A 12,539-nucleotide genomic window follows, 5' to 3' on the forward strand; every position below is an offset into this window, starting at 1 on the left:
TTGCTCATTATGCCACTTGAGAAGTAAGGCTTTTTTATTTTACTTCAGTATCTATAAAAATGACAAACATACAATCAATTGTGATTTGTTTTTCCATCAGCTCTACTCTTATTGTCACATCTCCATGTTTACTGGTTACACTGAGCCAGTTCATGACATAGTCTTGATAAACAGGTCTTCTCTGGCGGAGACAAACAGAAGCATCCATTCTTCTCACTGGCTGCATCTCTTGACAGTCCATTGAAAGGCTTGTGTTGTTGAACATCTCCATCCTCTGTTAAGCTGCTCTCTTGTTCTTCCTCCTCCTCATTGTCACTTCTCTCATCTCTTGTAAGCTTTGACACAGAAAAGTTTAAGGAAACAAATAATTAAACTTTCAAAGTTAGAAATACTGTTCCTCAAGGTGTGAGACCAACAGCTACAGTTAAATAAGGGAAACAGTTCACCTGAAGAAAACATGGCCCCAGATTTACTGAAGGGAAGTACAACGATTCTATCGGTATGTTTTTTTAAACAAATAGGGAAAACCTACACTTATAATGAACTTATGATACACGATGGGTAAGTATAGGTTCAAAGTCAGTCAACAACACGCCTGAAAAAACATAGTGTAGAACTACATTTAGGAATCTCCTGGCACTTCAGGACTGCGTTCTGTAAGGATTCACAAAGACACTATTATATCATAAATAGATTACTTCTAATCTATTTATAACTAGACACAGAAAACCCATCCATTGAGTTTTATTATTGCACCAATAATAAAAAAAGATTTAACTTTAAAAATTAAATAAATGAATAACAAAGTTAATAAATTCTGTACCACAGGCTCATAAATAAACCATCTTTGGTGAACAGATGAAACCCTGCAGTATTGTTCTTCTGCTACACAACCTCTATATGATGTGGCTCTTGTCCAAATCCTTTAGGTTTTAGGTGCTGTGCAGTAGGTTTTGATAAATGTTGACTTATAGAGTCCAAAGCTGCATTTATGCACTTCTGTGTTCCATCAACCATATCAGCAGAGATAACTTTTGAGTTGACGCAACGCACTAACACACACACACACACACACACACACACACACACACACACACACGCATACACACGCAGTCTCACAGAAACTGTGAACAACAACTTACTGTGCCAAACAGAAACTTCCTGATCATGCGGAAGATGAGGTAGGCCCAAAATATGTGGAGGAAGAGAAGAACCAGAAGCATCACATTGAAGAAGTAGTAACCAAAAAAGGTTGGGTAGTGATGAACCGGGTAGACCCAGGTACAGTGGATCAACCTGAAGAACAGCAACAACTGGCATGAATGTTTTCCCCCAGTGTGAACAGTTAAAAAACAGAATACATGAACCGGATCAGCATTACTCACTTATTCATCCTCTATTATTGTTAACTTCTTAACATTCTTATGATATTTTTGGCGAGTCTGTAAGTCTGGAAGGTCTATAAGGCCTGACATGAGCTCCACATTTTATTCATCTAGTTTTGGTTTGACCTGTTTTTGTATGGGCCTTTGAGTTGGGTTGTCATGTTTATGTGTAAAGAATAAAATACTTTAAAGTTAACTTTTAAACATACAAAGCATAAAATAATACCAATCACAATATACGTTCTGCACATGAACATATATTTTGGTTTGAGCAAATGAAAATGAACATGAAATATCTGTTATTCTATTAACATATTCATGTTTTGTAGTTGTACATTGGAACACTTGGAAAAGCTTACCAAAACGGAAAGATGATCAGTCGTGTTACCATAAACACAATGGCAAACGCAACAAAAAGACCATGGCTGGTTTTCTCCCATTTTGCATAGTTGAATAATTTGGCAGACTGAAAAAAAAACAACAAAAAAAAACATGAGTTTTTAAGCAATTAATACCAATACAGGTCTCATGTGTAGTATAATGAACAGCAATGAAACTATTCATTGTCTAGAGCAGTCTTTCTCAAACTATGGGTTCAGACCACCGGTGGTCTGCGGCTGTCCCTTAGTGGTCACAAGCTACTGCATGTAAACAATTGTTTACTTGCTGTGATGTGGGCTCAACGTGTGACGCTACAGCTAGCTTACCAAACCACTGTGTTAAAAGTAATAATGGAAAACTGACTTAAAACTATTTTGCAGTTTCAAACATCTTGTTTGAACATAAGATGTTCAAAACTTACGATTTTGAACATCTTATGTTGAATGTCTTATGATAAAGATGTTCTTATATTGAACATCTTCAACATTTTATGTTGAAGCAATAAAATGGTTCAAATTTTATTGCTTCAACATAAAAGCAATAAAATGCTTCTATAGGTGTTGAATATACTCAACACCTATGTTGAATATAAAACGTTTAACATGTTGTTCTTATGATTTTCTTCAACGCAAGAACAAAATTGTCCACAAAATTAAGCACATTTTGTGTTCTGAGTGAAGTATTTTTATAATTCACTCCTTAAAAGATATAAAAGAATGAACTGCTGACAAAAAAGTTACAAATTGTTGACTTTTTCCCTTTTAGTAGAATTAATTCAGAAGTATTTACTTCACATTCATATAATTACAATAATAAACCTTTACTGTGTGAAAAAAAATTGACAGTTATGAAAAGTGTAATACTGTTGATGGTCTTTTTGTATTGAATAACAAAAAAATACATGATAAAAAAATTACCTAAATTGACTTGATTTGATAAATTGTTTCATAATGCAAAATAGATTTTAGATTTCAAATTCAAGTAAGTTGCTTTATTGTGGGGCTTTTGTTAGGGTGGGTTATTTTTGATCCACAGGACCAGAGGAGTAAACAGAATGCTAAGATCTTGCCAGGGTTAAGAGATTAATATTTCCATTTCAGGTTGCATCATATTTTAAGTTTTATCGGGGGGCAGTTTCGGGTTAGGTGGTCCTTGACTGTTTGTTAAATGGATTAAATGGACCTCGGCCTGAAAAAATTTGAGAATCACTGATCTAAAGGAACCATTATTGAAAGACTGGCATGCAATACTGACATCATGAGATGGTGAGCGTGGTGTTATGTGCTTCTTCCTCTGATGCATTCATTTTGTGTGGTGGTTTTTAATTAGTTTCTCATTTTGGCTGGTATATAATTTGAAAATTCTGATTCCTTCTTTCTGTTTCGGTGCTGTTTTTCTAAAGCCCCTCTCAGACCATCTTTTGGTCCTCTAACCTAGTACATTCACCTTCGTTTACCAAGTATATGCACACAAACAAGGGATTTGATTTCAGTTTGTTCTGAATATACAAACATGTAAATATAAATATATACATTTTGTAAGACACACAAAAAATTATTAGCTTTTTTCAAACAATTAAGAGAAGGAGGTCAAATTGGTGTAACTGTTTGATCTCCAGCCATGAAGAATTGAAACTACAAAAAGCTGGTTTGGGAACTATTCATCCCACACTGCATTGCATAAACCCACTTTAGCTTGAGCTCCAGCACCAGAATGGGGAGGGGTTTCAGGAAGTAAACTCTGTGATGTCATGAAAGCTCAGATTAGGGTCCAAGACAAACTATATCCCTCAACAGCCAAGATACATAGGATACTGTTATTGAATCCAGGACCTATGCCCAAGTAATTGGTACTGTGCAAAGATTTCAAAGTGCTTGAATACAGCATGTTATGACTAAAATCTCTGGCTTAATAATAATTGTGTCTGAACTTATGATTTATATTTCTCACTGACCTCCAGTAAAATATCAGAAGCATCATGGACCAGCATGACCAGGGTTCCTACACGGATGAAATTTGCACACCAGGAAAATGACAGAAGAACCAGGGTGGCCAAATGGTGGATGATCTGCTCCTTGAAGTCCTGAATTATAAACAACAAAATGATATCCTTCATTTAACACAAACATACACAGAGGAAAGGATATCAACCGATAATAAAAATAAAGGTTCTCAGCAGAGTGCAGAGAACATTTTTAATTTTCTGCCTACGGAAGCTTTCGTTTCAACCAGTACAGTATTTTCATGTCTACATTTTAAAGCTTTCGAACTTTCAGAAAAATTTTAACTTTCAATATTTAACATGCGGCACAATTTACATAGAACTCTGAAACGGAGAAATACAATTGATGTTTTGATCTTTCAGGTGCATGACTCGCCTTTCTCTTGACATCAAAAGCAACGCTGCAGAGAAGACAGCCATAAAAGCTCATCTCCAGGATGTAATACCAGTACTGAGAATCCAGCATGGACTGTGGGCAGACATGGACAAAATGAAACAACAGGACACACTTACACATACAAAAGAATTATTCCTTATAACTGTGCTCTCCATTTCAACTCCATTCAGTATAACTTCTCATCTTCCAGGGGTGGGGTTTGGGGAGAGTTGCCTGACTGCAGCAGACAGTGTGTGAAAGGTCGCCATCAGAGGGAAACACAGAGACACAGAACAACTAACAGACACTCAAACCAAGAGACCATTTAACCCAACAGTCATGTTTGTAGAAGTGAGAGAACCCAGAGAGAACCCGCTCCAAGGATTGTTAGAACAGATAAGCCACATGCAGAAAGAGCACAGGCTGGGATTCAAACCTGCAACCTTGCTGCTGCTACCAACATTTTATAAATTGTTCACTATATATGAAAGAATTACAGCTGCTAACACAGATAACATCAATCTGGGTTTTATATTTGCTTAATTAAATTGTTTTGGGCATGTCAAAGTTTTGGTTGTTATCTGTAAAGAAAAATTTAATTAAATAAACAAACCTGCTTTGGATAACCTGACCATACTTGTCTAGAGTCATACAGCCACTCTTTCTGTAAAAGATCAACACAAAGAAAGTCATAATTGGTCAATTAATGAAAATCTAATTGACAGAAGCTACTGAAACTGAGATATCTTTTAAAAGGCTAGGATTGTGTATTTTTTGCAGCCACATAGTGCAAGACTGACAAACTACGTTACCTTCAGTTTATATATATATATATATATATATATATATATATATATATATATATATTTTATTATTATTTATTTTTTTTAGCAAATATGACTAAGAAGAAATTTAACTGCATAATTTAACACTTTGAAATTGGGCCTCTGTCTCTTTAAAAACTCTGCCTTCAGAAAGTTATCACCACATTTCTCGTCTGTTAATTCTTTACCTACATTTTTACCAGCTGAGAAGTAATTTGTATGATGAGCTCAGCAGATGTGCAGTTCCACCAGGTGTTTGCTAATTGCTGCTGGCTAGTCTGAAGGAGCTGAGAGGGGGAGAAGCAGGAAGGTCTGTTCTGTAGAGGCGTAAGCTCAAAATCTTGGAAGCTGCAGCTCTGAGGAGGAGCTGCGCCTCGAAGGCGGCATTAAGGCCAAATGGGCGTTTTCCACAACTGAGTGGTTGCCATGGAGATTAAAGTATTTATGCATGCATTAAAGAGTCAAAGCAACACTCTAGGTATATTTACAATGAAGGGTGTTAGGGTTGCTCAAAAAAGTCATTTTACATAATACTGCCCCTTTAATGCGTTTCATACTTACATCATAAAGTGCTGCGATTCCTCCTATAAACGCAGACAGGTAAAAGACAAACCTCCAACTGCAGCAGCAGAAGAAACATTGTATGCACACAAATTACATAGCACATTTACGAGTATTTAAGGAAATGACATCATCACAAACACAACTGCACACTTACACAATCAAAGATGACACCACAGCCATTAAGTAACTCCTATGTGGCTATTTGAACTCTGTTTTCTTGCTAACAGACATATAATTTTGGTACAATCAGCTTAGACAGAACACCCAAATGTGTGTATCTCATAAATTTGACAAGTTCATTTATTTCAGAAACAGACAGCAAAGTGTTTCTATTAAATAAATCCAGGTGGTATGAGATGAAGAACATTAATTTCTCTTCATTTTGGTGATTATTTCAAAACCCAAGATACATTCAGTAATTAGAATATTCCATCAGAACAACAAAAAAGTATTTTTTTAAATTGCAGAGTTGTGGGCCTTCTGAAAAGTAGGGCCATGTATAGTTGCAGAGTGTCTGCACTCAGTGCTAGGTCTGGGCTCCTTCTGCTAAATCAATGCAATGTGGATGAAATCCTCCTGAGGTTCTGCTGAGGAATTCATTGTTTTGCTCGTGGCCTTCAGCTTGCTGCATTGTTGTTTCTAGTGTCCCTCATCTTCCTCTTGTCCTGGTTGACTGCTGCTCTCACACAGTGAATCAGCAGATTACATTTCCCCTCTTCCTCCAAACCCTGGGAGCTTGATTTCAAAATGAACTAACGCAGAAATATAATAATAAACACCGATTTCTGAGAAAATAATGATTTTCATAAAGTTTTGTGGTTGAAAAGTACATCATACATTTTTTCAGTAACTTGCATTTTAGGTTGTTGCAGCAGATTTTATTGTATTAAATCTCCAGACAACATCCAATTTCAGCTTATAGACCGAATTTTTAATATTTCATCAAAAGTGCTCAGTCTGTGTGATTCTCAAAAAGGAAAAAGTGCAAATGATGTGGACCTTATGAAATTATCAGTTAAGTTTAAAGTTTAGACAACTTTTAGACCAGGCAATATAGTTTGGTCTAAACATTGATGAAATATTATAAATATAAACTCTAGCTACATGTGGCGTTTACTTTATGGTCATCAACAACTTTAACATGGGAATCAGACATTTTGCTCACTGGGCAAAAAACAAACTAAAAAAACTAGTTTTATTTAGTCACTAACATTTATTTATATTTATTTAGCTGACTAATATTACCTCATAAACAAGCATTCAGAAATCCTCACACACACGTACACCCACCCCCACACACACACAGAGAAACTGAGTAGTGACCTGGCCTCTCTGAATTTCTTTAGGACTCCAGGGTGGTCCTGCCTCCGTCTTCTCCTGAACCAGCGTTCAATTTGCCTGACAGGCAAACTGCTTTTCTTAGACAGGCCATTAATATCAACCTGGAATTGAACACACACACGCTGAATAAATATGTTTAAAGGTAACATGTTCTCAATCATTTTTGTGTTAACATCTTGTATTTGGGAATCTGAAATATCACAAAAATAGTTTAGTTTGAGTCTACCGGAGTCTGGACCCATTTTAAGGGATTTTCTGTGACATAATTTATCTTTTTCACAAATGTGTATTTGCATAGCTGCACCACAGCTCTTAAAAAATCTGTGGAAGCCCAGGGGCCTTAAGGACCCAGCTAGAAGGAAGCTGTTGTACTGTAAATCTCCAGTGTTTTGAACGAAGCAACAAGGTTTCATTAGAACACCAGTTGCCAGACTGGTCTTCTTCCGGTTCAAAGTAAGGAATTCAGTCACCAACCCCACAGCCACAATGTTTATAGACAAAACAATGACATGAGAGGGACTGCATCTCCATAGACAACACTGGATCTATTCCATGCAACCAGTAGGTATGAGGTGGGTGTTTCTGTGAAGGACTCAATCATTCACAAGTAGCATTGCAAGCTAACCTAATTTGTAAGAGAAAACTGGAGTACCCAGAAAAAACCAACACATTCACAACGACATTATGCAAACTCACCAAGCCCTTCATCCTCACAGAGTTAGTCAAAATGAATTTTCATGTTAACGTTTTATTGGTCTTAAACGTTAACAAAATTGCTGCTCTTCTATTTTAAACATAACTCTTTCTGTTGCTGGCTGGTACATTTTTAATTTACTGTTTTACCTGAAGTGGATTTCTACTATGAGTGCTGTAGTAGTTCTCCAGGATGGGGTTGTGTTCTGCTTTCAGATGGACTCGATGTCTGATTCCTGCAGAGACTGCAAGTGGTGTTGCTATCCACCTGCATCACATGAAACACACATTCAGAAAGAGCCATGAAAGTGGAGAAGGATTTCAGCGTGCCGTTGTAACAGTGGCTCCCACAAGAGTGGAGAACTGTGGAAATACTCCTGGTTCAGTGTTTCAGTTTTTAACTGTGTCTCTCCTGAGAGAGACGGAGCGGTTGCTGTTAATGCACTTGATTTCCTTTCCATTGAAAATACTTTCTGGATCTGGATGTATTTCTGTTGTATTGTTTCTGTCAGTTGAAGCCTGAGCCAATGCGCTCAGATGGCTTTTGTTAAAAGGAGACATTCCTTTTCACCGTCCCAACACGCTTGATCAGTAGAGCGTCTGCTTCAGAGACAATAACTTAGCATAACTAGTCTTCTTTAGATAGGCAACTCTTCCATTGATTGGTATTGTAATTAAACTAGATGGGTTGAATCGTACCGTAAAATGTTTTTTCGAAACCTGACTACAATAAATTGAAATGATAATTGTGGTCATAACATGCAAAAGTGCAAAAAGATAAATAGGAATGAATTTCTTGGCTAAGTGTACTTTATTTACACATGCATGCTTATTTTCTAAGAACCTACAGTAAGTTCTGAGATTTCAGCCCTGATCAACATTCCGCACAGCATCAATGGCGACTCTCAGCATTTTTATTTTCTTTTTGATCTAGATCACCATGATCACTGTGAAAATTAAGAACATACAAACATTAAAATACGAAACATGAACTTACAATACAAACACCAAAACAAAACGCACCTCGCTGCTTTCACTGGAGGAATGCAAATCACTTGCTTTTGGTAACACAAACATTTGAATCTCATTGACATTTGTTTTCCAGCCATTCACAGTAAAACTGATTGGTGCCAGATTTTATAAGGCCAACACTGATTGGCTCCGGCACCCGATAAGGCCCAAAAAAACCAAAGAAAACTACATGCGCCACTAAATCAAAACTAAATATAAACAACCAGCAGTGTCAATCAAAGCAGACAAACATCTATAAACAATCTGCAGTGTTGGAAATACACTTTCAATAATTTACACAATTCACTGAATTATTTACACAATGTAAAATAATTTACAAAATTTATTTTAAACAATTTACAATTTGTTACACTTTACTTTATACAGCTGAACTATTTTTTTTAAAGGCCAACACCAGATGCTGAAGAACACCGAGATAGTGTCTGTTCTTTACTCAAGGTGGGAAAAACGAGGACAAAGTTCTTTTTGGCCACTGTACAAGAACTTAAGTAAATTAGCTCTTTGGAAGTTTATATCCCTCCCACTGTACCACACCTCATACCCACATTTTATATTTCTCAGAAACCACACAAGAAAAAAGTTCTGGCCACATAATATGTCAAAAACAGTTGAATGAAAAGATTGTTATGGCAAACTTTGTTCTTAAGACTGTGCACTGTTGTTAATAAATGCAGAGTCCTTTTGTTAGTCTTTTAAAACTATATTTAATTCTTGTTCATTATTTGTAGAAAAAATGCATACCATACGTAACACATATTGTAATTGCATGTGAACTCTTACCTTTCAAACAGGTATCTGACCAGTAAAAAGCTGAAGGCGTAGGGGACAGTGACATAGAGATGTGAGGCTTTGGCATAGACTCGACCGTCCTTGTCTTCCAAGTCGGCCCAGGACAGCTCAGCAGGCAGCCACAGTTTGTCCCACCAGAACCACTGATACAGAGTGTCCAACATCTCCTTTCTAAGCAAACAAAGCAAACAGGGTGTGAAGATGAGACAACAAACAAAAGAACAGTTTGACTAGAAAATGTTATCAGTTGTATCCAAGTTCCCCATGTACACACTATCTCACTCCTGAGGTGAACGTAGACTCTGCTAAGCTAACGTGGCGTTTTTGGATGGAAACCTGGAGAAAACACACGTGCACAGGGTCCAGTCATTTCTTTTTGTGTTTTATTTATTCTTGTGGTCTAAGTGGAATAGTAAAAATAAAGTTCCAGAGAGAACCTCCACCAAGCAGTGTGCATTTAAAGATGTGACAATTTCCCTGTACAAACAGCCATATTTCCTAAACAAATATTGACCTATTCATCGTTCCCTTGGTTTCAAAATCCACGCCTTTTTTAACAATCGTCCCTCCCTGTCATAGACTCATTCACCCACAGAGAGAAAGAGCAGACGGGCAAAATAAACAAGGCAAATGCTGACAAAGCCCGGGTTGAAAGTAACCTGAAACAGGTGCAGATGATAAGGGCGAGCTGATGCTAACCTAATACCTGTAGCATTTAGCCTGTTACTAAGGAGCGGAAACTATTATTTATTTCTAGGATCCCAACAAAAATATCAGGAATGTCAGTTTTCCCTTGCTGCTATTTTTTGATTAACACTTAATGTAGCATGTGCATGGATAATAATTAAACTCCCTGCATTTTCTTCATCAGTGTCGCACCGTGTAGGGATGTCAACAGGATTTCACTAAGACACTAAGACATTACTAAAACAAATAAGTAATCAACCCAACATATTAGGAAGTAGGGGTTATTTCTGTGGGTTGCTGGTTTGTCTCTATCATTGTGTCCTTGGGCAAGACGCTTCACCTGCTGATGGTGGTCAGAGGGGCTGGTGGCGCTGAATCAGTGGCAGAGTGAATATCAGCCATTGACCATAATTTATTAGTTTTTCTGCTAGGTCTAGTAAACCATAAACCTCTGTGTTTTATTTTTTCTTAAAAATGTCAAATGTTTATGGATTAAGAGCCTACTGATTTTTGTCCAAGTTATGGTTTATGAGCTGCTCCAATTCTTTGAGCTTCCTGGCCTCCTTGTCATCACGCTAATCTTTTGTTCCCTTCACAGAAAGATACAAGTCCAAAACAGTAATATTACTTTGAGCAAGAGAAAACACATTGGTGAAGCAAACTTCAATATAAATCTGCCAGGAGTGCGAAGGAATTTGGACTTAAAATGTCAGGTTTGAAGGCAACTGATTGCAATGGAGTTTATTTAGGGTACCGGAATACAGGGGGCTAAACATAGATGCAGACCACACCCTTCGGATTTTCCTGTCCGAGAGGTGATAATAATAATAATAATAAATAAATAAGAATAAGAAAAATAAACTTTATTTAAGTAACAGACAGTGCACTGCTCAAATGTAAATGTCAGAATCCGATGTGCTGTACCATGTTATAGCAAAAGCTAATTCTCACCTGCAGTACCTGCAGGTAAAAAATTGAAATATAATACAACAATCCAACAAAGTTGAACACAGCAGCTTATGTTCTACTCTCACCACACACACCCACATATATAAAAACACACACACTCATAAATGTATAAATTACTGCAATGTTAATGGAGACCAGAGCCAGGTAACCCATATTACTGATTTTCCTTTGAGCCGACAAACAAAACTGAGCACACAGTGAGGGAGTGTGTCACCGCTCTGACTGATTCAGAACAAACCACTGACCCTGAAACTGAACAAGAAGAAGCTGAAGCTTGCTTCATGCCATTCATTTGTGACTCCTTTTATTTTTCACTTGGTTCAAACTGAAGTTCTTACACAAATAAAGCATAAGATATTTTTATTATATGATAGTATTATTGTGTATTTCAGTTTAAACCACACTTGTTATGAATGAAGCCAAAAATAATGAAGCGCAATAATTCCACTGTACCACAGCCGATATTATCTCCAATGAACCAGGAGGAACTCCTGTCAGGAGTGATTTCAGCTCTGAGCTCACAGGACAAACCCAGACGTGAACATCCTATTTGTCTCAAACAAAAAAGTTTTATTCATCCAAGGTGATTAATGACAGGTTTTTTACAGCATTAGGACAAACTTCACAAACCTTTGGGACAGATAAATGAGTCCTCCAGCAACCTTCAGGGCTCAATGTTTCTACGCCCAGAGCTACACATACTTAAAAAGTGAAAAAAAGCCGAAACAGTGAGTGACGGTCAGATTAAATATCACATATCAAGGTCAAAGTAAAACAGACTTACCTGTCCACTAACTGCCATCAAACACAGAAGGTAAGGGCAGTTGTTTCCACTCCAGGTGGCTGTCTGTGTTTGCTGTGAGAAATGAAGGCTGGCAGGACAGCCCTTTATACCACCCCTCCAAACACACACACACACACCCGCAGATTCCCAGCAACTAGTCTCTGTATAACATTTTTTAGGTAACGCCCAACACAGCTAACATTACCTGGAAGGTCTTTTTCTCCCCTCCAGGAAGTAAAGGCAGGCTGACAAACAGCATCAGGTGTTTTACTGCCCTGAGGAGATCTTAATGTTCCTTTATCAAGTTTCTGATATCGCACAAAATAACAGGTTCCCTCAGAGGAGAGCCATGTAAAGAATAGAAGCAAACAAGATCTGTATTAAATTAGATTTTACTTTAGATACAGACATTTACAGGATTGCATTCTTTGATTTTTTATTTCTAAAATGACACAAATTGATAGGCTGTTTGCTAATTGTGTTCATAATATTGAAAAGCCCAGAACCGAGGCAGGATCCTCCAGACATGGCCGTTAAAGCATCTTGCATTCAGACAGAGCTCTTTTTCCCCAGTTTCTCTAACTTTATCTACACTTTGTTCAGACATGTTCTTATGCAAAACACCTAAAAAAGGGTGTTGTGCTTACAAAGGTGTTCAGATAGTAAATGTACTTTAATATTCAAAACAGGGATAAATCTCTTTATCCAGTCT

At 37.2% G+C, this 12,539-nt stretch overlaps 1 protein-coding gene across 3 annotated transcripts; it reads right to left on the bottom strand.

The window, feature by feature from the left end:
* On the bottom strand, window positions 1–11,929 carry cers3a (ceramide synthase 3a). 3 transcript variants are annotated; one of them, XM_044143149.1, is made up of 12 exons: window positions 11,828–11,906; window positions 11,674–11,744; window positions 9,379–9,558; window positions 7,717–7,834; window positions 6,856–6,974; window positions 5,530–5,587; window positions 4,758–4,808; window positions 4,145–4,237; window positions 3,721–3,849; window positions 1,745–1,851; window positions 1,143–1,296; window positions 1–335 (listed from the first exon to the last, which is right to left on the bottom strand). In XM_044143149.1, exons 3-12 carry the CDS (start codon window positions 9,549–9,551, stop codon window positions 129–131), a joined length of 1,209 nt encoding a protein of 402 aa, XP_043999084.1. In that variant the 5' UTR covers window positions 9,552–9,558; window positions 11,674–11,744; window positions 11,828–11,906; the 3' UTR covers window positions 1–128. The 3 variants fall into 3 exon arrangements, with proteins under 3 accessions (XP_043999084.1, XP_043999094.1, XP_043999075.1); XM_044143159.1 differs by lacking the exon at window positions 11,674–11,744 and having other exon boundaries at window positions 11,828–11,929; XM_044143140.1 differs by lacking the exons at window positions 11,674–11,744; window positions 11,828–11,906 and adding an exon at window positions 9,902–10,067.
* Window positions 11,930–12,539: the final 610 nt, after the last annotated feature.

Source organism: Gambusia affinis, linkage group LG02 (assembly GCF_019740435.1).
Source record: "Gambusia affinis linkage group LG02, SWU_Gaff_1.0, whole genome shotgun sequence".
NCBI lineage: Eukaryota > Metazoa > Chordata > Actinopteri > Cyprinodontiformes > Poeciliidae > Gambusia > Gambusia affinis.

Bases quoted from the DNA above. Each gene is read 5' to 3' on its own strand.
- cers3a (XM_044143140.1), bottom strand. The intron at 4,238-4,757 runs GTTTGTTTATTT...GTCTGCCCACAG, and splicing joins GGTCAGGTTATCCAAAGCAG to TCCATGCTGGATTCTCAGTA. The intron at 3,850-4,144 runs GCGAGTCATGCA...TTTATAATTCAG, and splicing joins CTTTTGATGTCAAGAGAAAG to GACTTCAAGGAGCAGATCAT.